General features: G+C 37.4%; 1 protein-coding gene across 1 annotated transcript in view; it reads right to left on the bottom strand.

Moving 5' to 3' along the window:
* Window positions 1-27164, bottom strand: part of ntrk2a (neurotrophic tyrosine kinase, receptor, type 2a) — a 281961-nt gene that overhangs the window by 254375 nt on the left and 422 nt on the right. The window contains exon 2 of the mRNA XM_057830849.1: window positions 3338-3997. Coding sequence (XP_057686832.1) covers window positions 3338-3600 — 263 coding nt within the window. The 5' untranslated portion in view covers window positions 3601-3997. The remainder of the gene's footprint in view (window positions 1-3337; window positions 3998-27164) is intronic.

Genomic DNA, 27164 nt, shown 5'->3' with positions numbered 1-27164 from the left:
GTTACTAACGCAATTACTTTTTGGGAGAAGTAATTTGTAACTGTAATTAATTACTTTTTTTAAAGTAAGATAAACAACACTGCTACCCACCTCTGAAAATAACCCCACATCATACCAAAGCAGCAGATACTGCCTGCAGCGAAAATAAAACTGTCCCTCTGTCCAATGACACAGTCGTTTTTGTTCTATTATATCTTGTTTTTTCGGTCAAATTGTTTGGCATAATGTCCTCATGAGTGAATGTTGCGAATCAGTTTAATTATTTTTTATTGATTTTACTAAGTTTTATTTTTGAGTATCAAATTGTCAAAAATGTACTTTGTGTGTATTTTTACAGTTTGGATGGGACTTTTTTTTTTTTCTTTTTTAATTCAGGCAAATTGGTTCGCTTTAAGTCTTTTCTGTTGCAAACAAAACATCGTTAATAAAGTTAGACTTTATTCTAAGTCTAACTATATTACGTTTTTCCTTTAATATTGAAAAAGGACACAATGTTATGCAGACGTGTACTGATAACAATCATTTTATAGACAAACGATACTAGAGGGGCGCGAAAGGTTTACGTCTTCCGAGGGGGGGGCATAACAGAAAAAAAGTAATTGAGAATGGCTGGGCGTAGATTTGGTCTCAACATTGGTAGGGACGATATAACAGCATAACCTGCATGTCCACTTTTTTGCTGGGGACAGGACATTAATAAGACCAACCAGATTGGGTGAACGGACGTAAAGGCTACATTTCTCATGAATATGAACCTAATTAATTGATAGGCTAAATGATCAATTCTAAATAAATCTGTCTTGATTTATACTTACTTTCACGTGTATCGGATCAGGTGATACACCGATTCAAACATTTGTTTTCAAAAAGTTCTAAAAGAAACCTTTAAAAAAAACTTTCAGAATAAATGTCTGGATACATAAATTTTATTAACATATACAATAAATACAAACTTGTTTATAATCTGTTCACTATCCAGGAATGCAAAACATTTGTCTTAATACCACTCAACATTTTCTGTCTAAATAATAACTGAAAAAACATCTTAGCGTATAACAAAAAAAATCAATTAAAAAAATGGAGCCTTCCCTCAGCTAAAATACTGCTTCTGTCCACGAGCACAGGCAAACTAAAAAAAAATATGAAAACTTTACCTCAATTATGATTAATGTATGATTATCTAACAAAAACATATATATTTTTTTTTGCATAGGTTGCAAATAAAAATATTATTTTTAAATAAATAGCGTTGAAAATATATAAATGGCGGAAAAGACAGACAAGGCTGTAAAAGCAGTTTCTGGTCTTGCACCCCTCTTTAAAATAAACTGCTGTATTTTAAGCCAAAAGAACTGTTGTGTTTGATAGAGAAATATGTCTATAGCAGATTCATGGTGCATTAAGCCCCCCCTAACTATTTTTAATTTGTCCATTTTACCCTGGAGACTCCCGTTTACAGATGTCGCGCAACCGCTTTTGTTTCGACCCAGCCTTAAAAAGAAGGTACGTAATTATATTATTAGAAATGTCTGTTATTTTTAGCTTAGAATCATTAATTGATGTTTAATATTTAGTTTAAAAAAAAAAACGACTTTAAAAAATTATTCACTCGCATATTTTAAACTTTTAACAAATTCTATCACCATGTAAAAACAGTGTCTGTAAATAAGTCACGGATATCTACCTCAAAACTATCGCTCAATTGTATTTTTTTTGTTACTGTCGCATTTTCCCCAATATTTTAGATGATAAATAATCGATCCAAACAAAGAAAAATTAAATTAAAAAAAAAAAAAACGTTGAAGGGTAAATATATGAAAAAGAAAATCTCAACCACTCAATGTCTGCGATTTTTGCATCGTGACCCTTGTTATATTACCATGTTTCACCCATAAACCACCCCCCAAAAATCTGGCTGCGATAATATCTCGTCATCATCAAATCATGGCGTCTTTAATTATGCTCTCTCATGCTCTCACCTTGAGTTAGAGTTTAGGGGTAAAAAAACATTTTTTTAAAAAATGCCCTCCCTTTCAAAATGTTTCTTCCCCCAGAAATTTGAGATTTTAAGCTTTTCAATTATGTATCACATATGCAAATAGAACAATTTTGAAATTTGGCCAAATTGGGGGTCTCAGAGCGGAACTTCAAGTCACCTGAGTATTTTCCGCCAAATACATTTTAAATAAATGTCGTCAGCCAATTGATCAAACGTGCATTTGAGGGGGGAAATGTGTACCGGCACATTCAGCAGGTGAAAAGGGGTAAATGTACGTCTGAACTTAATAAAAATAATTCACATAATAATCGCAGGCTCAATTCTATCCTTACAACATGCAAAGTGCAAATAAGGTTGCTTAAAAATTGGTGGGGACAATTTGAGCATCCTGAAAAGTTGGTAGTGTTATGTCCCTAATACCGTCCCGATGCAATGGGTTAAATAAACAAATCAAATTAATCACCATAAATCAAACTCTACCATGCAAGAACTTGCCCAATAGGCCTTGCTGTAAAAAAGATTCAGCATTTATCTCTGACGGATGATCACTGACAAGACTATCTGTTGCCAAGTAGATAACAGCACCCATCTCCACTTTACACACTTTCACAAGTTTACATAATGTTTTATGATGTTTGTCTTACAGTTTTATCATTTTTGAATAATGCTCACTTGTTCCTGATCAAGATAAACATTGCAACAGTATTGTTTTTCTTCTTGTCAAAGTCAAAGGCTGTTTGTCTCTGCTCTACTGGTGAATGGGCTTCCCAAATAGTCAATCATCCACAGTCTCTGCGAATATTTAGGCAGCACACACTGAGTGGCTTGAGTCCTGAGAATTTATATGAATAAAGTAGTTATATCTAAATTAAATTTAGCCATTTTCTTGTCCTCATTAGGTTTGCGGGTGAGTTTAAACTCATCTCAGATTAATTATGCAAAATGGGTGTACACCCTGTACTGGTCGCCATCAGCCACGCTCAAAATCAATTCAATGAGCAATCTAGGGGCTTCAATAAACCTAATACTTTGGGGGGAACGTTAAGAGAAATTGGACTAAACCTCATGAAGAATTGTGAAAACGTGCAAATCCCAATCTTCAAAACTGATGTAGACATGCCATTGCTGCCCCTAAATGAAAAGGCGTTAAATAAGGACGTGAGACTGTTATGCAATGCATGGATCCTCGTTGTATACCTTTATTAGTGTCGTATTTATGCTTCTAAACATGTTTAATGCGTGATTAAATGTTGGTCATAAATACAGATGTGTGTTTTATGGGCATCAGACGTCAGAAGCGGAGCCGCGTATGGATTCGAAAGAGAAAATGAACCTCACATGTCTGTGATGTTCTCCATCTCCGCTTCGCTCTGCAGGATGGGGAAGGCGCTAATGCCCTTCTCCGGGTCCACGCAGGAGATTCTGGAGTTGCTGCAGATGCAGGAGGACGGGCATGCCTCGGCGGACAACCACGGGTCCCCCGAACCCACCGCCAGTCCGACCAGAGTCAGCCACAAGGAGAACATCCAGCCCTTATAGCTCCGCCACGGCGTTGGGGACCACCGAGCCCCAATAACGGCGTCTGCTGTCTGAGCGCTCATTTCGGGTTGCAAATCTCAGCCAAAGCGCGCCGAGCAGCCCCACGGCCCGAGCCCAGGTCGGCTGTGGGGATAAGTGCAGCCAATCAAGGGGAATGGGTTTCAGGAGGGCCGGGGTGGGGAAGACGAAAATATCCTTGAGGGGACTTGTACAGGCTTGACAAGGTGTGGAAAAACAAGACAATGTCCAGGTTGCTCCTTTTATCCCCCACACACAGAATGTGAAATCCTCCTTCGGAGCCTCTAAAATCACACTGTCACACTCAGTGCATTGTGCCAAGTAGACTCCCTCTCTCTACTCTAGCTCCGGCACTCTCTCCCCCTTTCCTGATTGGATGGATGGATGGATCCAGACGGCAGCACACGTCACTGGTAGCTTACTCCGTAATAGTTGTCCAGTCTGCAAGTGGTGGTCTCAGAACTTAATTTTCCAACAAAAATCTAAAGTCAATTGAATATTCATACATAATGTATCCCATTGCAGTATGAGAGCAATTGCCCGTGATACACACACACACACACATTATATATATATATATATATATATATATATATATATATATATATATATATATATATATATATATATATATTAGGGCTGTCAAACGATTAAAATTTTTAATCGAGTTAATTACAGCTTAAAATTAATTAATCGTAATTAATCGCAATTAATCGCAATTCAAACCATCTATAAAATATGCCATATTTTTCTGTAAATTATATTTATATTCTGTAAAATAAATTGTTGGAATGGAAAGATAAGACACAAGATGGATATATACATTCAACATACGGTACATAAGGACTGTAGTGGGCATTTCACTCTACTGTCATTTAAATCTGTCTATGCTGTCCTCACTCTGAAGCGTCTACTTTTTCCAAAGCTAGACAGCTAGTGAACGACGTCATAATAATCAGACTTCTTCCTTTTTCATCTGATTTATTAATAAAATGGCCTCAAACCATTGTCCTCTTTAGGCTGTCGTAAAACTACAGAAAAAAGTACACAAGCATTGCATTAGCAACAACGTTAGCTTAGCACGCTATACAGGTTCACTAAATATAAACAAAAAGCGTCTCATACAAAAAATATACATTTCGCTTACTAACATAATATGTACATTATTTACAACAACCATGCTTAAGGACAAATCTTGTCCAAGGATCATATAAGCAAAACATTACAACGTAGGCGTCAGCCCGAGACGTCGTGCAGCCATATTGAACTGGCAAGACAACAAAAAACCATGTCGCAAAGCGATCACAAGAGTTCGCTGTTAGACAGCACAAAAAGCCTTGCTGTAAAACTTACCAAAAGGCAGAATACTGTCTGAGCGGGACATGTGAGTTAATTGCAACAAATATTTTAACGTGATTAATTTAAAAAATTAATTACCGTATATACATATACATATATATATACATATACATATATATATATACATATATACTGTATATATATTAGGGCTGTCAAACGATTACAATTTTTAATCGAGTTAATTACAGCTTAAAAATTAATTAATCGTGATTAATCGCAATTCAAACCATCTATAAAATATGCCATATTTTTCTGTAAATTATTGTTGGAGTGGAAAGATAAGACACAAGACGGATACATACATTCAACATACGGTACATAAGTAATGCATTTGTTTATTAAGACAATAAATCAACAAGATGGCATTAACATTATTAACATTCTCTTAAAGCGATCCATGGATAGAAAGACTTGTAGTTTTTAAAAGATAAATGTTCGTACAAGTTATAGAAATTTTATATTAAAACCCCTCTTAATGTTTTCGTTTTATTAAAATTTGTAAAAATTTCAATCAAAAAATAAACTAGTAGCTCACCATTGTTGATGTCAGTTACACCGTGCTCACTCATTGTGCTGAAGCCCATAAAATCATTTGGACCCAAGCGCCAGCAGAGGGCGCCAAACACCAAAAAACAAGTAACAAGCGGACATTACACTGCTGTCATCTTAATCTGTTTGATGCATGTGCGTTAATTGCGTCAAATATTTTAACGATTAATTAAAAAAATTAATTACCGCCTGTTAACGCGATAATTTTTACAGCCCTAATATATGTATATATACTTACCAGCCACTTTATTAGGTACACCATGCTAGTAACGAGTTGGACCCCCTTTTGCCTTCAGAACTGCCTCAATTCTTCGTGGCATTACACCACCTATTACACCACCATCTATATACTATATATAACTATATACTGTATACTGTATATACCGGGGTGCTCATGGTTTTTTGCTCCAAGCAGGGGAGCTGGAAGTCACTCATAGCAGGGGGTGCTATGCACACATGGAGATTAAGCGGGGGCCAGTGGCGCATAGCCCAACCCGCTGGAGGCTGAAACCACCACTGGGCGTACCATATTCAATGGACACCTATCTTGGCCAAAAGCGTAGCTGTCCTAAAAAGAATTCCCCTAAAAAATGAGGGGAACAAAAAATGTTCATTTTCAACGTATTATTATAAATATTCCTGCCTGGAATATTCAGTCAAAAAGGATGCTGTCTGCTGTTTTGCTTGCCGACATTTTCAGACTGACCACGGTGAGGATTCGTTTGCAAGGGTGTCAGTGACAGGAAAAAACTGACATCATGATGTTCAACGAACAGCTAAAATTACGCCAACAACTTGAATGAACTCTGTTTTGCACACTACATTCTTGGTCAGCAGGTTCTGCGTCCACGGTCAACAAGGTTTAAAATATCTCCAAATATAACCAACTCCCGAGAAAGTTAAATTGCAGCCTTGATTTGAAAGACTTCAAACGACAGCAATCGATTACTGTACTTAGATGAGCATTAGTCCCGCCCCCTGACTTTGATGGGTGAGTTTGACAGATAAAATTCATTAAGTGCTGAAACTTGTTTTTATGAAATAATTCATTCATTCATTCATCTTATGGACTGCCTATCCTCATGAGGGTCACGGGGTGCTGGAGCCTATCCCAGTTAACAACTGGCAGGTGGTAATTCAATGAATTAATGACACCTTTAATTACACTTTTATTTAATTGCGATTTTAATTATTTAATGATACATGTAAGTATTTATTTAAAGATTTATTTGTACATTTCATTCTGCCCCATTTGGTCCTCTATACCAACCCAAATGTTATGGTCATTCGCAGCCATATTCCCACTCTCCTCAACCAAATGTACTCTTCCCGTTCTCGCAAATAACAAAACAAGCAATGAAAAAGGGAAGCTTTTAAGACAAATGAGAGGCAGCTTATCTGTTCAGCAATGTGGAGAGACACAGAAAGAATTGAATACCAGAATGTATCTGACATGAACAATGCGCAAGAAAATCAGTGTAGCAAACTGAGCTTGAGTGAATGTTTGTTTTACAGTCTAACTAGGGGTGAAAGTGGGCCGGAACGGCCCGGAACACCATTCTGGTAAAAGATTCAGGGCTGGAACGGTGCTTTGATCCCGAAAATATGATATGTTGTCCTACCCTGTAGTGATGATGGCAGATGGATGCGGTATTTCCAAAGTGTCTTTTATAAGGGATTTTGATGAGTAATGTTACTCCAGCTCCACTGTTGTTTGGAAATTCTAAAACAGTAGTTGCTTGCAGACATAAGGAAGTAAAGCGGAAGTACCTCGGAAACTTGTCTATTTATTCTACAGAGCTCTCCAAGCTGCAGCAGTTTGAGTCTGACTACTCACTGATAAGTTGAGTCGATGCCACCACTGGACTCAGTTGTCCATTCATTTGGCTGACAGACTGACATGTGATAAGCATGGATAGTTAGCTCCGATTAGTTCATATGCAAATGCTTTCTGGAACAGCAAAATTGGACAAAGAAGAACAAGTTTGTTGAATTAATTGATTAAAAAAAAAGGCAATGCGGCAGAAAATTGATCAGATCGTTAAGAGAAACAAAAGAGTCGAAGAGGCCTACTTTTATTTTATTTGCTCTGATAGGGAAGCTCAATACATCTTCCATGTTAATGTGACTTATTTTTGTTCATTTATGTTAGGCTTTCCTTATACAGTAATTAAAAAAAAAACAAAAAAAAAGTCAATGGCTGTGTGATCTTCAAAAATGTAAGTCATTTGCACTTATTTTTGCTCATGTGTGGTACTTACAGTATATCCTTATTATTAAAAAAAATGTTTACATTACCTTCAATTTTCATGTATATCCTATGTTCTTAGTTGTTGAAATTGAGGTTTTGCATTTAGATGCTGTTATTTTGCAAATCATTAAAAAAAAAAAAAAAACAATTTTGAATGAAAATTATTTTCTCATGTATGTCTTATGACAGTATGTGTAATGCAGTAGCCTAATGCACGTGTAAAATCTGTTTTTTGTGTGTTTGTGCATGGGTGTTTTCTTTGCATATCAGTGGTTTTAGGAGGTTTGTACCTATAGACCCTACTCACGTGACGTCACAGCCACGCCCCCGCGCCATGTTGTCCGTCTACTCGTCATGTTAATGCATTAGCGCTTCGTAAATTCCTCCTATTATGACGTGTTTTTCTGCTCGTTAATATTAATAATCAAAATGGTGAAGTCGTGTGTGTGGCGGTCGGTTGCAAAAACAGAGAAGATAGACGGAGAGACTTGAAGTTTTACCGTATTCTGAGAGACCCAGAGAGGAGAGCGAGATGGACTGCTGCAATTCGACGAGAAAACTGGGCTCCAAACGACTACAACAGATTATGTAGTAGTCATTTTATATCTGGTAAGATGCATTTAATATATATTTAGAGGGTTTTGGGCTGACAACCACAATTAAGATCAATGCAACATACACTCAGACGTTGTGAATGAACTACCTGAAAATATATAATTATAAGGGGATAATAAGACAGTTGTCATACAATCAATTACAATTTCACTATTGAGGTCAAAAGCCAAAAAATAAATTCAACTAGGGACAATCTGGAGTAGTGCTATCGCACTTCATATTTATTACATATTATATATGTATGTAGTGAGAGTGCTATCGCTAAACCATATAAACATTAAAAGCCCTAGCTCCATTGACAAATGACATGAAATACATTAGACTTGACAGTGGATGTTAGCAAGAACACAAGATTTTGAATTGAAAATTTCGTAACTCACCTTCCCGAGCACAAGATAGATTCCTGCCGAATTTTCGTGGACGAGGACCTGTTTCACCCAACCAGCAACGAAGTATTTATAAGCCTCCAAGCTCTTAAAGTTTTTCAAACTTTCTTGAGAATAGGCTGATTTTGTGTGGACAAGATAGTTGTAAATATCAGGATAGCAGATGTCAGGCAAAGACGGCGAAGACAGCGGGTCGAAAAACATCGATTTAGGCATCAAATATGGATCTGGCGAATGGATAAACTGAAGCTTTTCCACATAACGCCTTTTATGCAACGCATCCAATGAGTTTACAGTGTCAGATAACACCGGGGCTTCCATGAATTGCTCTATAACTTGCACGACTAATTGAAAACAATGAGAATAGGTCTAAAAAATACGGACAATATGGCGGCCGGATACAGCGACATGTCATTTTGTGACGTAGGTGAGTAGGGCCTATATACCTGTAGCAACCCCTGATGGAAAAGGCCAAATGAAAAAGAAGACAAAAATTTCTGGCTCCGTAGCAACCTTTATGTCAGGGAGTTACGGCAACAAATTCTAGCCACGTTCACCCCTCAGTCTAACTACTACATGGCAGGGCGGGTGTGGTTTAAATGTTGATTTCACAGATACAGTAGCTTGAGGCAAACATTTTTTTTAATCAACAAATACCACTGACATATTTCATTCCAAATTTGGGATTGCTCGTATTAATAAGAGTAAGGTTAGCTTTGCTTGAGTTTTTTTTTTCTAACATGGAAAGGGTCAACATTATTACTGTATGCAGAGAGAGGGGAGAACATGTATAACTGCAGTCATTCTGTAATTAAATATTGAATTTGGCATGTAACTTTGTCACACTTTTTAAGCCGCTGTGACAATACACAAATCTACCCTTCAGTACATATAAAGTAGCCTCGAACCTTTTGAATTTGAGTTTGACATCCCTACCATAGACTTCATAATTGTATCGATGGGTCAATTTGGCCAGCCACTGCGCAACGCCTTCAAGCAGGGGGCCAGTCCCACAATCAGTTATTCGCAGTCGGTCACTGCGACACATGCTAGATAAAAGTACGAAAGCTGTACCGCATACAAACAGGAAGGATTGTCTCAGGAGTGATTTGTTCGAGGATTCAAGGTAATTATTATATTTTTCGGACCATGCATGAATTTTGAAATGTTGTGAAAAAAATCAATGGGAGAAATTAGCCGCTGCGACATTGGCATCGCAATTCGCAATATTTACGTAAAATAAATGCTAACTGCCCGGTTCTTTGCTCTTTTAACAAAGGATCAAGGCTGTTTTGTGTCCATATCTATAAAGAATTCAGGGATTTAAGCATTTATTCACGAGAATTTCAACATAAAAAGCTCTTTGTTGTGGTAAGGCGGCGCCATAGTGACTTAAAGATGAGCAGCACATTCGACATATTTACTTAAGATAAATGCTAACTGCCAGTTTTTTTTTTTTTTTTTTTGTTTTTTGCTTTCAACCAAGAATCGAGACTGTTTTACGTCCATATCTATAAAGAATTCAGGGATTTAAGCATTTATTCACGAGAATTTCAACATAAAAAGCTCTTTGTTGTGGTAAGGCGGCGCCATAGTGACTTAAAGATGAGCAGCACATTCGACATATTTACTTAAGATAAATGCTAACTGCCAGTTTTTTTTTTTGTTTTTTTTTTTGCTTTCAACCAAGAATCGAGACTGTTTTACGTCCACATCTATAAAGAATTCAGGGATTTAAGCATTTATTCACGAGAATTTCAACATAAAAAGCTCTTTGTTGTGGTAAGGCGGCACCATAGTGACTTAAAGACCAGCAGCACATTTGACATAATTACGTTAAAATAAATGCTAACTGCGTCACGAAGGGGACGGAGGAACCAGCTGCGTATCGCAGACACAGGACTTTATTAATGTTGACAGGCAAAGGAAACAATCAGGTCAACCGGTAATGGACAGTTGACATGCTAGTGTATGCTGGAACGCTGACGACCTCACACCGAATGCTATTTGTTTGTGCCTTATATACTGTTCTCAGTTGTTCTTTGTGATATATTAAGGAGCGCGCAGTTCTTATGATTGAAACCTTTGTGATGCATGAGTGTGATGCAATATGGTGGCACATGACAGAACAGACTTTGTGACGGAAGCCTGATGCAATATACTAGCTAGCACATGAGCGCACATGACAAACTGCCGGGTTTTTTTTTTTTGCGTTTAACCAAGAACCGAGTGTTTTATGCCCATATCTATTAAGAATTCAGGGATTTAAGCATTTATTCACAAGAATTTCCTTGTAAAAAGCTATTTTTTGTGGTAAGGCCGCGCCACAGTGACTTAAAGATGAGCAGCACATTCGACATATTTACTTAAAAGAAATACTAACTGCCAGTTTTTTTTTTTTTCCTTTCAACCAAGAATCGAGACAGTTTTACGTCCATATCTATAAAGAATTCAGGGAATTACGCATTTATTCACAAGAATTTTCAACGTAAAAAGCTCTTTGTGTTTCCACTTGGTCAGCTTTGACAGAGATAGGCCCCCTATTGATTGTCCCCGCGCCCTGTGTCCCCTCAATACCATTATGAAGTTCATGTTCCTACCATAAAAAATGTTTCAAATTTTCTAGGAGAGCTGCGGCAAATAGCAACAATAAGAAAGTTTCATGCCCTGGGGATTGTGTCGCTCTTCCCATCCTCTTCGGCCCCTATTCAGCTGGATCCCACATTGGTTCGGTTCCCTCTTATGCCATAGGTGTTTGTATTAGATGCCATAAGAAATTGGCAAATTATTTGACATGGTTTGAATTTCCTTATTACAATTTGTCTATGACGGAAAACAGACAAGACTGAAAAAGCAGTTTCTGCTCTTGCACCCCTCTTTAAAATAAACTGCTGTATTCTAAGCCAAAAGAAATGTTGTTGATAGAACAATATGTCTATATGCTGCCATAGCAGATTCAAGGCGCATTAAGCCCCCGAACTATTTTTAATTTGTCCGTTTTACTCTGGAAACCCCCGTTTACAGACGTCGCTTAACCCTATATTGCCAAATGTATCACATTTGACACACCTAAAATTTCATGATTTTAAGACTAATTCAGAATTTTGACATTTCTTTTTGAAAAAAAAAAAATGATGGATGCAAGTCAACACATGCATCTGCAGGTTCCATGAGAAAAACAAAGCGCTTATTACACATATTCAGTTTGACATTTCTTTTCACAAATCTGAAAAAAAGGTTTCATTAGGACCTTATTTTTCCAAATCTTGGGATTCTCTGATAATTGCTTCATATTGCTGGCATTAAAGGGTTTTAACCGCTTTTGTTTCAACCCAGCCATAAAAAGAAGGTAAGTAATTATATTTATTTTTCAAAACGTCTGTCATTTTTAGCTTAGAATCATTAACTGATGCCTAATATTCCGTTTAAAAAAAATAAACGACAAAAAAATTATTCACTTGCATATTTTGAACTTTTAAACAAATTACGTCAAAATGGGAAAAAAATGGTGTCTGTAAATAAGTCACAGATCTCTACCTCATAACTATCGCCAAATTGTATTTTTTTTTTTTTTTTGTTACTGTCACATTTTCTCCAATATGTTAGATGATAAATAATCGATCCAAACAAAGAAAACCTGAAAAAAAAAAAAAACATCTAAAAGGATAAACATATGGAAAAGAATATTGTGACAGAATGTTATTCATGCTTAAAACACCACCATTATACATCATATTTTGTATGCTTTTGTTATGCTTGCATGAGAACATTGTAGCATGGAGCACCATTGTTATATTAACCTGTTTGAGTGTGCCTTCCCATAGCCTTGACTATTGTAGACTGCATCACAATATGCCCAAATATGGACTGTTACAGTGCCTTGCAAAAGTATTCGGCCCCCTTGAACCTTGCAACCTTTCGCCACATTTCAGGCTTCAAACATAAAGAGATAACATTTTAATTTTTTGTCAAGAATCAACAACAAGTGGGACACAATTGTGAAGTGGAACAAAGTTTATTGGATAATTTAAACTTTTTTAACAAATAAAAAACTGAAAAGTGGGGCGTGCAATATTATTCGGCCCCCTTGCGTTAATACTTTGTAGCGCCACCTTTTGCTCCAATTACAGCTGCAAGTCGCTTGGGGTATGTTTCTATCAGTTTTGCACATCGAGAGACTGACATTCTTGCCCATTCTTCCTTGCAAAACAGCTCGAGCTCAGTGAGGTTGGATGGAGAGTGTTTGTGAACAGCAGTCTTCAGCTCTTTCCACAGATTCTCGATTGGATTCAGGTCTGGACTTTGACTTGGCCATTCTAACACCTGGATACATTTATTTTTTAACCATTCCATTGCAGATTTGGCTTTATGTTTTGGATCATTGTCCTGTTGGAAGATAAATCTCCATCCCAGTCTCAGGTCTTGTGCAGATACCAACAGGTTTTCTTCCAGAATGTTCCTGTATTTGGCTGCATCCATCTTCCCGTCAATTTTAACCATCTTCCCTGTCCCTGCTGAAGAAAAGCAGGCCCAAACCATGATGCTGCCACCACCATTTTTGACAGTGGGGATGGTGTGTTCAGGGTGATGAGCTGTGTTGCTTTTACGCCAAACATATCGTTTTGCATTGTGGCCAAAAAGTTCAATTTTGGTTTTATCTGACCAGAGCACCTTCTTCCACATGTTTGGTGTGTCTCCCAGGTGGCTTGTGGCAAACTTTAAACGAGACTTTTTATGGATATCTTTGAGAAATGGCTTTTTTCTTGCCACTCTTCCATAAAGGCCAGATTTGTGCAGTGTACGACTGATTGTTGTCCTATGGACAGACTCTCCCACCTCAGCTGTAGATCTCTGCAGTTCATCCAGAGTGATCATGGGCCTCTTGGCTGCATCTCTGATCAGTTTTCTCCTTGTTTGAGAAGAAAGTTTGGAAGGACGGCCGGGTCTTGGTAGATTTGCAGTGGTCTGATGCTCCTTCCATTTCAATATGATGGCTTGCACAGTGCTCCTTGAGATGTTTAAAGCTTGGGAAATCTTTTTGTATCCAAATCCGGCTTTAAACTTCTCCACAACAGTATCTCGGACCTGCCTGGTGTGTTCCTTGGTTTTCATAATGCTCTCTGCACTTTAAACAGAACCCTGAGACTATAACAGAGCAGGTGCATTTATACGGAGACTTGATTACACACAGGTGGATTCTATTTATCATCATCGGTCATTCAGGACAACATTGGATCATTCAGAGATCCTCACTGAACTTCTGGAGTGAGTTTGCTGCACTGAAAGTAAAGGGGCCGAATAATATTGCACGCCCCACTTTTCAGTTTTTTATTTGTTAAAAAAGTTTAAATTATCCAATAAATGTTGTTCCACTTCACCATTGTGTCCCACTTGTTGTTGATTCTTGACAAAAAAATTAAATTTCATATCTTTATGTTTGAAGCCTGAAATGTGGCGAAAGGTTGCAAGATTCAAGGGGGCCGAATACTTTTGCAAGGCACTGTATGTTCCTGTGTTTTCCAATATGCCCCGAATGAATACAATGGGCAACTGTGGCTTATTAGACTGAGCTCATCATCGTTCTAGCCAGAGCCGGTGTTCAAGGTCATAACTTGAGGTGTTTTTCACCTACTAGAGATGTTTTTACCAGGACATGCTATAGTAAGTTTCAGTTTTGTTTCTATGATGTTAACCCATAAACAGAGGCATGCTCTGCATTTCTCTTTTGTCCACATGTGGAGAGGACGCTTTGTGCGTGGCTCCGTGTCTGTACCCGAGAGCTCTTGTTCATAAAGCCTTCGAAGCAAAGCAATCCATGGTTGGGATCTGATTCATTTCTCATCGAGCTATCGAGTTGACACTTGTCTTGGAGTTCAAAGTTGAATCTCCCTGACAAATATCTTGACCACCTCTTCACGTTTGCAATTTCTGCATCACGACCCATGTTATATTACCATGTTTCATCCATAAAATCCCCCCAAAATCCGGCTGGGGCCATTCACATCTGTGTCTTGACACTCGGTGATACATGCTACATGGAGTTTTTGGATCGAAACAAGGTGAGTTCGCGATAATATCTTGTTAAAATCTTGGCGTCTTTAATTCTGCTCTCTCAGATAATTGAGATTTTAAGGTTTCCAATGATGTATCACACATGCATATCGTCAAAATATTTGACGCAATTAACGCACATGCCCCGCTCAAACAGATTAAAATGACAGCACAGTGTCATGTCCACTTGTTGTGTTTTGTGGCCCTCTGCTGGCGCTTGGGTGCGACTGATTTGATGCACCATGAGAACTGTGTAATTATTGACATCAACAAAGGCGAGCTACTAGTTCATTTTTTGATTGAAAATTTTACAAATTTTATTAAAACAAGGGTTGTTCCAATCTTGTTTTTTTGCTCCCGATCCGATCCCGATCGTTTTAGTTTGAGTATCTGCCGATCCCGATATTTCCCGATCAGATTGCTTTTTTTGCTCCCGATTCAATTCCAATCATTCCTGATAATTTTTCCCGATCATATACATTTTGGCAATGCATTAAGAAAAAAATGAATAAAACTCTGACGAATATATACATTCAACATACAGTACACAAGTACTGTATTTGTTTTTTATGACAATAAATCCTCAAGATGGCATTTACATTTTTAACATTCTTTCTGTGAGAGGGATCCACGGATAGAAAGACTTGTAATCCCTAAAGGACAGATGTGACTTTGTATCGTGTGAATAAATATTGCCATCTAGTGGATTTTTATAAGCTTTCAGTAAATGATAATTCAGGCATTTAACTTCTGCCCAAATGCATGATGGGAAGTGCACCCATGACTGTGCATAGTGCTACCAATTGATATATCTGCTCTGCGTTGAAAAATAACATAGTGTGATAAGAAAGAGATCGCTTATTACCTTGCTTACCCACGTTGCTTCCCACGATAATTTTAATCGTAGGGAGAGAGAATGTAAGGCTATAGCCAATTAAACAAAGGCTCCAAAGGCTGCCAAAATTCACTGTACTCATTTTACACTGCCTTTTAGCTCTCTTGACAGGTAAAAGGGCACCAATACAGGTTGAGCGCAACAATGCATGAGTGGGTCATGCAGAGCATGCATTAATTGCGTCAAATATTTAAACATGATACATTTTTTTAAAAAATATATATATTGCTGTTATTAGGATAATCTTGATAACCCTACCTTAAGGCTAAACCAAAGACTGGATGAGTGTAACATATTATGTCTGTAACGTTAAATACAATTAGAAAACGATTTAATTAAAAAAAAATATATATATATATATATATATATTAAAAAAAAAGGCATGTCCGATATTTTTTTGCCGATTCCAATACTTTGAAAATCGGACCGATCGATCGGGACATCTCTAATTAAAACCAAAACATTAAGAGGGGTTTTTATATAAAATTTCTATAACTTGTACTAACATTTATCTTTTAAGATACTACAAGTCTTTCTATCCATGGATCGCTTTAACAGAATGTTAATGCCATCTTGTTGACTTTATTGTTATATTAAACAAATATAGTACTTATGTACAGTATGTTGAATGTATCCGTCTTGTGTATTATCTTTCCATTCCAACAATAATTTACAGATAAATATGGCATATTTTATAGATAGTTTGAATTGCGATTAATTACGATTAATTTTTAAGCTGTAATTAACTCGATTAAAAAATTTTAATCGTTTGACAGCCCTAATTTAAACAGTTAAAATTTCCACAAAATTCCTTATTTTGCCCCAGAATACCATGTTTTCTTTTTAGCACTACTATCTAGAATAAGATTGTTACCGCTTTTCACATACTGTAACCCAGCTCCATGTTCCACCTTGTATGTGAAAGCTAATGACATCACTTATCCACGGTCTTCCTCCTCTTTCTATCTCTCCAACTGCTGTAACTTTAACATGACGTTTGTGGTGACGCACGGACTGCCGCTGAATAGAGCAGTGTAATTATGGAGCCTGTGTCTGTGTATGAACAAATGTGGTGGATGCCTGCCAGTGCACACACAGATACACACATTACAATGCGTGTCCAAGGTTCTTAATTAAAAGGTTGTCACAACAAGAGAGTATTGTGACCAATTTGTTTCCTTCCCGCTGAGAAGTGACGACTCCTCCAAGCATAATGAAGTATGACCGTCCATCACTAATGCCACTCGTAGGGCCTTAGTGATAACGCTTTGCAATTATTGTGTCAATGGAAGTGCAACAGAAGAGGTCTCGCACACACGACCCGAATGTGCAGTAAGGTTGAAGTGTCAAAATTCCTGCAAATAAGTCGTCCATCAGCTCTTTGTGCCCCATTTAACACTAATTGCATTTGGACTGGTGCAGTAGCATTACATTTCAAGCACAAGCAGAGCCCATCAGGTCAATTTCTTGTTGCTCTTATCATTAGATAGCCCAGCAAGAGCAACCTTGGCTTCCGTTTTTTTTTTTTGTTTGTTTTTTTTTGGGGGGGGGGGGGGGTTGCTCCCAGCTGTCAAGTAATATGGAGTCTTTTAGAAGTATTGTCTTTTAGAAGAAGAATAAAAAATTGTATGAACTTGTATTTCCTTTTTTCTTTTGTAAGTCGTTATCTAAGAATGACAAAAGATTACACTTTCATGCATTGTTTTTTTTTTTTTGTTTTTTTTTTTTTTTTAAACTTGTTTAACTCATTTGCTGCCATTGAAGGTGCAAGACGTCCATCCAATAGATTATATATCTAGCGCCTTCAATGGCAATGAATTATGAACATTCACAAATAGTCTTCCCAGTTAAAATGAATTGGACGTCTATCACTATCAATGTCATTCCTTGAGTTATATACTATGAGAATAAAAACAATCTGATTTAGTGTGCTACTTGGGGCAGTAACCAGTGTGTATTTCTGTTTTTATTCATTTTGATGAGAGATCATATTGGAGGTATTGCCTCCTCGGCAGCCACTCTCCGCAAACATGTTTTACTTGTCGGTTGGCCTTCCTCCTCTACAGAGGCGTCGCGTCCCATTAGGCAAACCAGGCAATTGCCCAGGGCCCCCAGCCAGTAGGGGCCCCCAGAGGGCTAAAAGATTTAGCACACGCAGTTTTACTGCACTGTTGCAGCGATAAGTGTAGGGAGTGATTCAATACAATGGAATCATTTGGCAGATTAACTAACGATTCTGTTTTCAATCCCAATCTGCACTAACCATGTCACGTAGATTATACATGTTTAAGAAAGTCCAATCAGCTATTAACACCACATGATTGTTTAAAGAGTAACTCACCAAGTACTCTCTGGACAGTCCAAGTCCTTACTGAGTTGTTTTACATTGATTTTCACAGGCCACCTCATTATTCATGTGACTACCTAAAGAGATGGTGATTTTTCCAAACAAGTCTATTAATGGGTCTATTGTATTCCTCGTCGAATACTCTATAAGAAAAATATAATATGTGCATCTAAAATAATCCTAAACTATTTTATTAGCAAATTATTATTTTTTTTATTATTATTATTATTAGTAGTATTATAGAAATTTTTTAAAAATGCGTAACCACCCCCCCTTACGAAAAAGTCAAAAATGGACTTTTTCCAAAAGTAAATTTTTTTGGCACATTTGGGTGGTGCCGAGAGTCCTGATGTGGTTTTGGAACGTTTGCCGGCGCTCTTTGGTCCAAAAGTATTTTTTGACCGTTTTTGAAATTTTGAAAAAATGCGTAACCACCCCCCCTTACGAAAAAGTCAAAAATGGACTTTTTCCAAAAGTCAACTTTTTTGGCACATTTGGGTGGTGCTGAGAGTCCTGATGTGGTTTTGGAACGTTTCCCGGCGCTCCTTGGCCCAAAAGTATTTTTTGACCGTTTTTGAAATTTTGAAAAAATGCGTAACCACCCCCCTTACGAAAAAGTCAAAAATTGACTTTTTCCAAAAGTCAAAAATTGACTTTTTCCAAAAGTCAACTTTTTTGGCATCTTTGGGTGGTGCCGAGAGTCCTGATGTGGTTTTGGAACGTTTCCCGGCGCTCTTTGGCCCAAAAGTATTTTTTGACCGTTTTTGAAATTTTGAAAAAATGCGTAACCACCCCCCCTTACGAAAAAGTCAAAAATTGACTTTTTCCAAAGGTCAACTTTTTTGGCATCTTTGGGTGGTGCCGAGAGTCCTGATGTGATTTTGGAACGTTTCCCGGCGCTCCTTGGCCCAAAAGTATTATTTGACCGTTTTTGAAACTTTGAAGAAATGCGTAACCACCCCTCCTTACGAAAAAGTCAAAAAGTTGACTTTTGGAAAAAGTCAACTTTTTTGGCACATTTGGGTGGTGCTGAGAGTCCTGATGTGGTTTTGGAACGTTTCCCGGCGCTCCTTGGCCCAAAAGTATTTTTTGACCGTTTTTGAAATTTTGAAAAAATGCGTAACCACCCCCCTTACGAAAAAGTCAAAAATGGACTTTTTCCAAAAGTCAACTTTTTTGGCACATTTGGGTGGTGCCGAGAGTCCTGATGTGGTTTTGGAACGTTTCCTGGCGCTCCTTGGCCCAAAAGTATTTTTTGACCGTTTTTGAAATTTTGAAAAAATGCGTAACTGCCCCCCCCTTACGAAAAAGTCAAAAATTGACTTTTTCCAAAAGTCAACTTTTTTGGCACATTTGGGTGGTGCCGAGAGTCCTGATGTGGTTTTGGAACGTTTCCCGGCGCTCTTTGCCCCAAAAGTATTTTTTGACCGTTTTTGAAATTTTGAAAAAATGCGTAACCACCCCCCTTACGAAAAAGTCAAAAATGGACTTTTTCCAAAAGTCAACTTTTTTGGCATCTTTGGGTGGTGCCGAGAGTCCTGATGTGATTTTGGAACGTTTCCCGGCGCTCCTTGGCCCAAAAGTATTATTTGACTGTTTTTGAAACTTTGAAGAAATGCGTAACCACCCCCCCTTACGAAAAAGTCAAAAATTGACTTTTTCCAAAAGTCAACTTTTTTGGCACATTTGGGTGGTGCAGAGAGTCCTGATGTGGTTTTGTAACGTTTCCCGGCGCTCCTTGGCCCAAAAGTATTTTTTGACCGTTTTTGAAATTTTTAAAAAAATGCGTAACCACCCCCCCCCTTACGAAAAAGTCAAAAATTGACTTTTTGCAAAAGTCAACTTTTTTGGCACATTTGAGTGGTGCCGAGAGTCCTGATGTGGTTTTGGAAGGTTTCCCGGCGCTCTTTGGCCCTAAAGTATTTTTTGACCGTTTTTAATAATCATTTCAGTCGGTAGTCCACCAATCAGTGGTTTTTACGGAATAATTTGAATTTGGTGGGTTGTAGGGCCAATCTGACTACTGATTTCACACAAACGTATATACCTCAGCATCCGATGGTGGTATTTTTGTGTTGCTACTCTTTCTTCTATTGCTTCAAGTCCAACTGTCCCACTTACTTGCACACGCTCGAAGGGCCCCTTGTTGCTTGTTGCCTGGGGCCCCTTGCTACGCCTCTGACTACAAGAGAAAGCGTAATTCTGGAAGGGTTAGACAAAGTACCTCTAAACATTCCTGGTCGGTAGAGATTAAAAGTGAGAGAGTCATAATTAGATCAGATTGTAATGAAAAAGCTGGTGAAGGAAGCAGTGGTGATGAAGTTATGAGTGGGGAAAAGGAACTTTGAGGGACAGATGGTGGTGGATGTTAATAAAAGAAGGGAAATGCATACGTGGAGATTGAAGGGAAGGCAGACGGGACAGTGCCCCCCCTAATGACCGAAAATGTCATTGCATGTAATTGACTTTCCTATACTGTAAAACACATCCAGTTATGATCATAGCATCACCGACTAAAATGTGCTATCTTTTGCAAAATTCAAATTCAAAGTTCATCATTTTAAAATGACCAAGATGGCATAGGGACTGCTCATTTTATTTTATTTTGCCTTCCCTGTGTGTATGATAGGCTACATTGCTTGGTCTTGAAAACAGCACAACACTGGGTTTGAGGTGAAAACCTATAAACACCGAACATGAACTCTTCAAATGAGCGGATTTAGTCTTTGGCAAGTACTGGAAAATGATGCAACACTTCCCTCTAGTGGTTATTGGAGGCACGTCAACAAGTGGAATGAAACTAAACTAAGAGGCAGAAAGGGTGGAGGAGAAAGTGGATGAGGGTGGAGCAGCTGGAGCTGAAAAGCATTGTGCATCCTCCTGAGCTGACAGTGTGTTTAAAAGTGGCGCACTAGTAAGATGGAAATGAATGGCAAGCAAAGAAGTGGCCGACACAACAGAGCCTTTGAGGCTGAGGTAAGAAGAGTGGCACAGTTGTTAATTTATGAAAGAACAGTTGTACTGACATCTTTGCTGGGAAATATTCCAGTAAGAATATGACACAAACTAATCTATTTACCTTTGACATTTTATTGTGCAAACTGTTTGCTTTTTTCTGATGTTTAAAAAAATATATATATATATATTTTTAGATAGAAGTTTGACCTTGTGACGTTTTATCCCTTACACAAACTAGTTCAGAGTGTACACCGCTCAAAGTCAGCTGTGATAGGCTGCAGCACACTTGCGAACTTTTCAAGGTTAAATTCAACACAGAATGGATGACTTTTGATGTTTAAAGTTAAAAGTTTCAACAAATGCATTATATTTTCCTAAAATGTACTGACTTCCTCTCTCCAAATTTTATGGAGAAAATATACAGAAAATATGATTAAATATGGCGGAAAACACTCAGGTGACTTGAAGTTCCGCTCTGAGACCCCCAATTTGGACAAATTAAAACATTGTCCTATAGGCATATGTGATAAATTATTGGAACGCTTAAAATCTCAATTTGCTGGGGGAAGAAACATTTTGAACAGGAGGGCATTTTCAAAAAAGTTTTTGATTTTTTACCCCTTAACCCCAACTCAAGGTGAGAGCATGAGAGAGAGCATAATTAAAGTCACCATGATTTCATACTTAGCTTGTTTCGATCCCAAAACTCCATGTAGCATATCTCACTGAGTGTCAAGAAACAGCTGTGAATGGACACAGCCGAACTTTTGGGGGATTTTATGTGTAAACACGGTAATATAACAAGGGTCACAATGCAGAAATAGCAGACATCAAGAAGTGGTCGGGATTTTGTTTTTCAAATAGTTACCCTTTAAAAAAAAAATTTCTTTCAATTTTTTTTTTTTTTGGGATTAATTATTTATCATCTAAAATATCGGCAACAGTAACAAAAAAAAAATACATTTAAGTGAAAGTTATGGGGCAGATATCTGTGACCTATTTACAGGCACTATTTTTTTTCATTGTGACAAAATTTGTTTAAACGTTATAATATAATATAATATAATATAATATAATATAATATAATATAATATAATATAATATAATATAATATAATATAATATAATATAATATAATAATATAATAATAAATATAATTACTTAACTTCTTTTTATGGCTGGGTTGAAACAAAAGCGGTTGCGCTGTGTCTGTAAACGGGGGTCTCCAGGGTAAAACGTACTAATTAAAAATAGTTCGGGGGTTTAATGCGCCATGAAACTGCTATGGCAGCATATAGACATATTGTTCTATCAAACACAACTGTTCTTTTGGCTTAAATTACAGCAGTTTATTTTTAAAGAGGGGTGCAAGAGCAGGGACTGCTTTTTCCACCTGTGTTTTCCGCCATATATAATAATAATAAATTGATAATTGAAAATCCCCAAACTACATCATTTGCTATGAGTAGCATTACTTTTATCTATAAAGAAAATATACAACATTCTCAAAAATGTACACCTTTTTTCTTAGGGAATCTGTCTTTTTCCTTAATATAGACCCCTTTCTTAAATAATTATAACAATTACCTTTATTGGAAAGAATAATTTTGCCTGAAATATCAACCATTTTCCCCCCTGAAACAGCCTCTTATAAGTTCTTGAAAATGTAGTTTGTTCATGAAAGTATACCTTTTCCCTAAAAAAAAAAAATGCTTTGCTTTTTCCTAAATATGCAGCCCAGAAAGTTTTATTTCCTCTCTCGAACAGTACATTTAAAAATTGCGCAACTTTTTGCTAGCACGTACGCACACGAAAAAGAAAAAAAAATCCACAAACTCAACTCTCTCTTTTTTGTTGTTGTTATTGAAAATAAATATTTTTTTCACACATGCATGTTTTTCCTTTTCTTGGATTTTCCATTTTCTCCTTAGAATTTGGATTGTTTTAAAATTTTAGCTTGAATTCTGAAATGCATCCATCTCTGTTAAAAACATTTTTCTTCTATACACAACCTTTTTTTTTCATGTACTGTGCACCCATGTCAATCTTTCTATAAATACGCTAGTAGAACTTTCCAAATATCCTTCTTCTCTTGCAGTATTTTTGCTGATGTGATTAAAACTTTACCTGTGCTGTCATTCATTTGCCTTTTTGTGTCAACATTTCTGACACACACAAGACTGAACCTTGCGTAAACATAGAACTATTCCAGTTCTTAAACGTATTTCCCTGAGGCTCTCTGTGTGTGTATGTGTGTGTGGCAGGAGCATATGTACATCGACATGGACTCCAACGGTGGTGAAGATTCGCAGAAGTTGCATCAACACAATAGCAGTTTGAGTTCTTTTATTTTTGTAAACCTCACTTTAATACCATCAGGCAACCTTATTAGTTAGACCATTATCCTCTAAAAAGATGTAACACATGATTTGGATCAAAAAGTGTGTGAAAAGAGCTATTATGCTAATTTGGAGCTATCATTATCATATTTTTACTCTCATATGTACCCAAACAAGGGCGTGTGAGACTAATCACATTTGATTGAATAAGTCTATATTGACAGGGTAAATGCTTTTTTTTTTTTTCCTTTCGTACATTTGCTGAAAAAACATGTCTTGAAAGTTCTACCCATTTTCTCAAAACCTTGAGAAAAAAACAAAACATTCAAAAGAAATGAATGAAGACTCTTCTGGCTAAGCTAAACTATTGCCTCAAAGCACACACCCTGAGTCAATCAGAAATGAAAGTCCTACTCATGGGCGTCGCTAGACATATTTCACAGGGGAACGTGCCCTGGTATTGATCTGCAGTGCCCCAGTATAAATTCACCGGTAAAATACAGTAAATAAATATATGAACTACTTTGGGGTTTTAAGTCTACATAGCATAATCTACAGAATGTGCCTATTTAATATAATGACATAATAACATGGAAGTATTGACAGTATATGCCAGTTATAGGCAGAGGATATTTACTTGCAGTTGTACCAACTGACCACTGAATTGACCTCAACAGAGTATGGCGGCAGGCGGTGGTTTTCAATGCATTAAAGAGAAATGTGCATTTCAGTAGCTGTCCACTGTGGTGACCACTATGCACCGAAAGGTTAATGTACAGTGGTATGAAAAAAGTATCTGAACCTTTTGGAATTTCTCACATCTCTGCATGAAATCACCATCAAATATGATCCGATCTTTGTCAAAATCACACAGATGAAAATACAGTGTCTGCTTTAACTAAAACCACCAAAACATACATTTATAGGTTTTAAAGGGCAACTGAAGAGCTTGTCAGATTTTGCTCTTGAGTGTTTTACTCATTTGAATTGTATTAAATGAATAATTCGTGGTCTCAAAAAGTCACATTAAATAAAAAGAATAATTGACCGCGTAGTTTTTGAGTTATGGCCATAGCAACACCATAGCAACGAGGGATGCGCCGCCCTGCCGACAGCTACCTGATGACGTAACTTCCAGGGAGCCTCGCCACCACTCTGAACACGGAAATACAGCACCACGCTATCCTTGCCATATATTGCAAACATTTTCTGGGTTTTACTCGCGAGCTTCGTCATGCCATCTCGATGTGTAGCAAGGAATTGCTCACAGGAAGACTGGAGACTCTATGAGTGGTCCAAAAAACTTCTCCTGCAAAGGTTTGGACCGTTTTTGTGAGCATGCATATAGGTCCCCAAGCGGCTCATTGTTTTCATCATTTCAGCGACGACAGCTTTGAAAACCTACAACAATGCAACCTTGGCTTTACAAAGACGTAAGTAGAGACCCTTCCTGGCTTTTATGATTCTAAAATTTGATGCACTTCTGTTGATAAACGAGGGGGACTCCTATTGCCTGTTTAATGAAGCGCGACTTTTTTTGGTTGTTGTTGCTGTTGCTCTGTCACAAGTAGATAGGTTTGCTGACAGGTCGTCTACTCATGTGATTTTATCACTATATCAATAGGTATTATAAATTCAAATGTCCCCAGCACCTAATAGGTCCTTGGCTCATTGTTTTTTGGCCTGTCACAGGCTAAATATAAAGCCTATATATAAAACAATCCACCTCCCAGGCCCTAATGTATCAAATAAATCTCAATAAAACAATGACTATTGTACTACAGCATCAACATCAAGGTCTGCCATTTGAAGAGGGAACAATAACATCAAATAGATTCTGCTTTGACTGGGGCATTATTATTTGATCACCAAAAAATTATTATTAACAATGATTAAAATTAGGATTGATCTAATATTTTCATGCAGCTGTGATTTTTTTTTTTCCCAGGAAGCCAAACATAAAAAAATTAAACAGCGGAAACCCTCAACATGATTAAAAAAGCGTTGAGAGTCAGTCGCCACCCAGTTTCCCAAAATCAAGAGAGTGGGTCGAGTCATATGATGACCCAAGTGATGCGGCGTCCAGCAATGACGACTGAAGAGATCCTATGAGGCCTGCCAGATGCTGAATTTTGAATTTCTGCGACATCAGATAACGATGACTTAGGAGAAATAAATGTAGCAAATTTTGATATGAAATCATAAACTAGTCATTTATACAGTACACATTTTTAAAAGAAAAATCTAGTTACCTTCATATTTTAATAATAAATGATTTATCTTTGTATAGAGAACACTTAATGCTACAGAAAAGAGTAAATACATATTTCCCACTGCCATTGTCATTTTTCAATGTTGCGCTAGTCCGTTGCTATCCTAACTGTGTTGCTTACTAGGGATGTCCCGATCCAGGTTTTTGCACTTCCGATCCGATACCGATATTGTTTTGCACTTCCGATCCGATACCGATACCGGCCTATCTGAGCATGTGTTAAAGTTTAAAGTTATTTAGCCTCCTTACTTAGTTGTCAGACTCATTTTGAAAAGGGTTTTAGTACTCTTGATAACAACTAGCCAGCTGAATTAGGTGAGTTTGAATAACACACAACGGTTGGTAACAAGAAACTGACCTGTTTATTCAGTGACAAACAAAACAATATATAAATAACAAACAGAAATGGCATAGTCAGTCAGTAAAACGTGCAAATCATATTGTAAACGGTCTTAAAAAAGCAAAACACACAAACAACCTCAGTGGAAAATCCCACAAACCCCCCAAACTATTAGATGCTTTTAATGTTTCGTGCATTAGTTACAATAATTGTATAAAAAGCCTCTCAGGTTTAAATAAACGACTATTTCAGTATCAAGTTAACATTTTAAAACAGTAAATAAAATACTCAAGTCCCCATTCTGTATCAGCAGCTTTAAACTACATTCAATTCATTTAATTTTGCGAATCAACTGTTAAAGTTGTTAAAATTGCTCCCGTTATTCCATAATTTCCCTTCTGTCTACTTTTGTCATGTGAAAGTTTTAAAACTGTTTTGAAGATAGATTCAAGTCAAGATTTAGACGATTTAGGAGTATTTTAGATAAAAAGTTAATTAGGTTGGCTTGGAAGGTTCACAACAGCCTACTAGGGAAGTCTTCTGCTTTAAGATGGCGGCTGTTTACTAACGCATCTATTTTAATACTTCAATGTTGCTAATGCAGTTCTATATACATATGATATTTATTATCTCCAGTAAAACGACATTGACATAGTTTTTAGCGGCTGTCAGCAGCAGTCAGGTATTCATGTGTTTTTTATCCAGCGGCATGAGTTGAGCTAAAGGCAAGCCTTGAGTTGAGCATTGGCATTACCCGGGTCTATGACAAGCATGATGTTTACACTCAGGACGCAATGCGGTCCGTTTCTCACTGCTACCCGAAGACCGCGCTTTGTATTAGTTCCGCTTTACTTGACATATTTCAATAATCGAAATTTGGATGTTTGTGAATCGTTCTCGAATCTTCCACGGCCGAATCGCTCAAGGATGTAATGACGGCTGGGCATGTTGTACCGTGGTTCTAAGTGTTGGATGGTGAGTCTTTACTCACGAGAGATAATGGCTCGTCATCCAGAATGAATTCTTCAGCAATGACTCTTGTTATTCCCTGGGCTCTGGGATGGGACATTTAAGGGAGAGACATTTAACGGAGTGCAAAAAAACCCCCCCAAAAAACGCAAATTATCCTTGCAATTACGTGTTAATAATGTCATTGTTGTTTTGACGAACTTGTCCAAAGTTTATATTCGTAAAATTACACCAAAATCCGGAAAGCTCTTCAGTTGCCCTTTAATATTTTCATGACT

Source organism: Corythoichthys intestinalis, chromosome 3, assembly GCF_030265065.1.
Source record: "Corythoichthys intestinalis isolate RoL2023-P3 chromosome 3, ASM3026506v1, whole genome shotgun sequence".
NCBI classification, from domain to species: domain Eukaryota; kingdom Metazoa; phylum Chordata; class Actinopteri; order Syngnathiformes; family Syngnathidae; genus Corythoichthys; species Corythoichthys intestinalis.
This window is presented reverse-complemented; position numbering and strand designations above follow the sequence as displayed.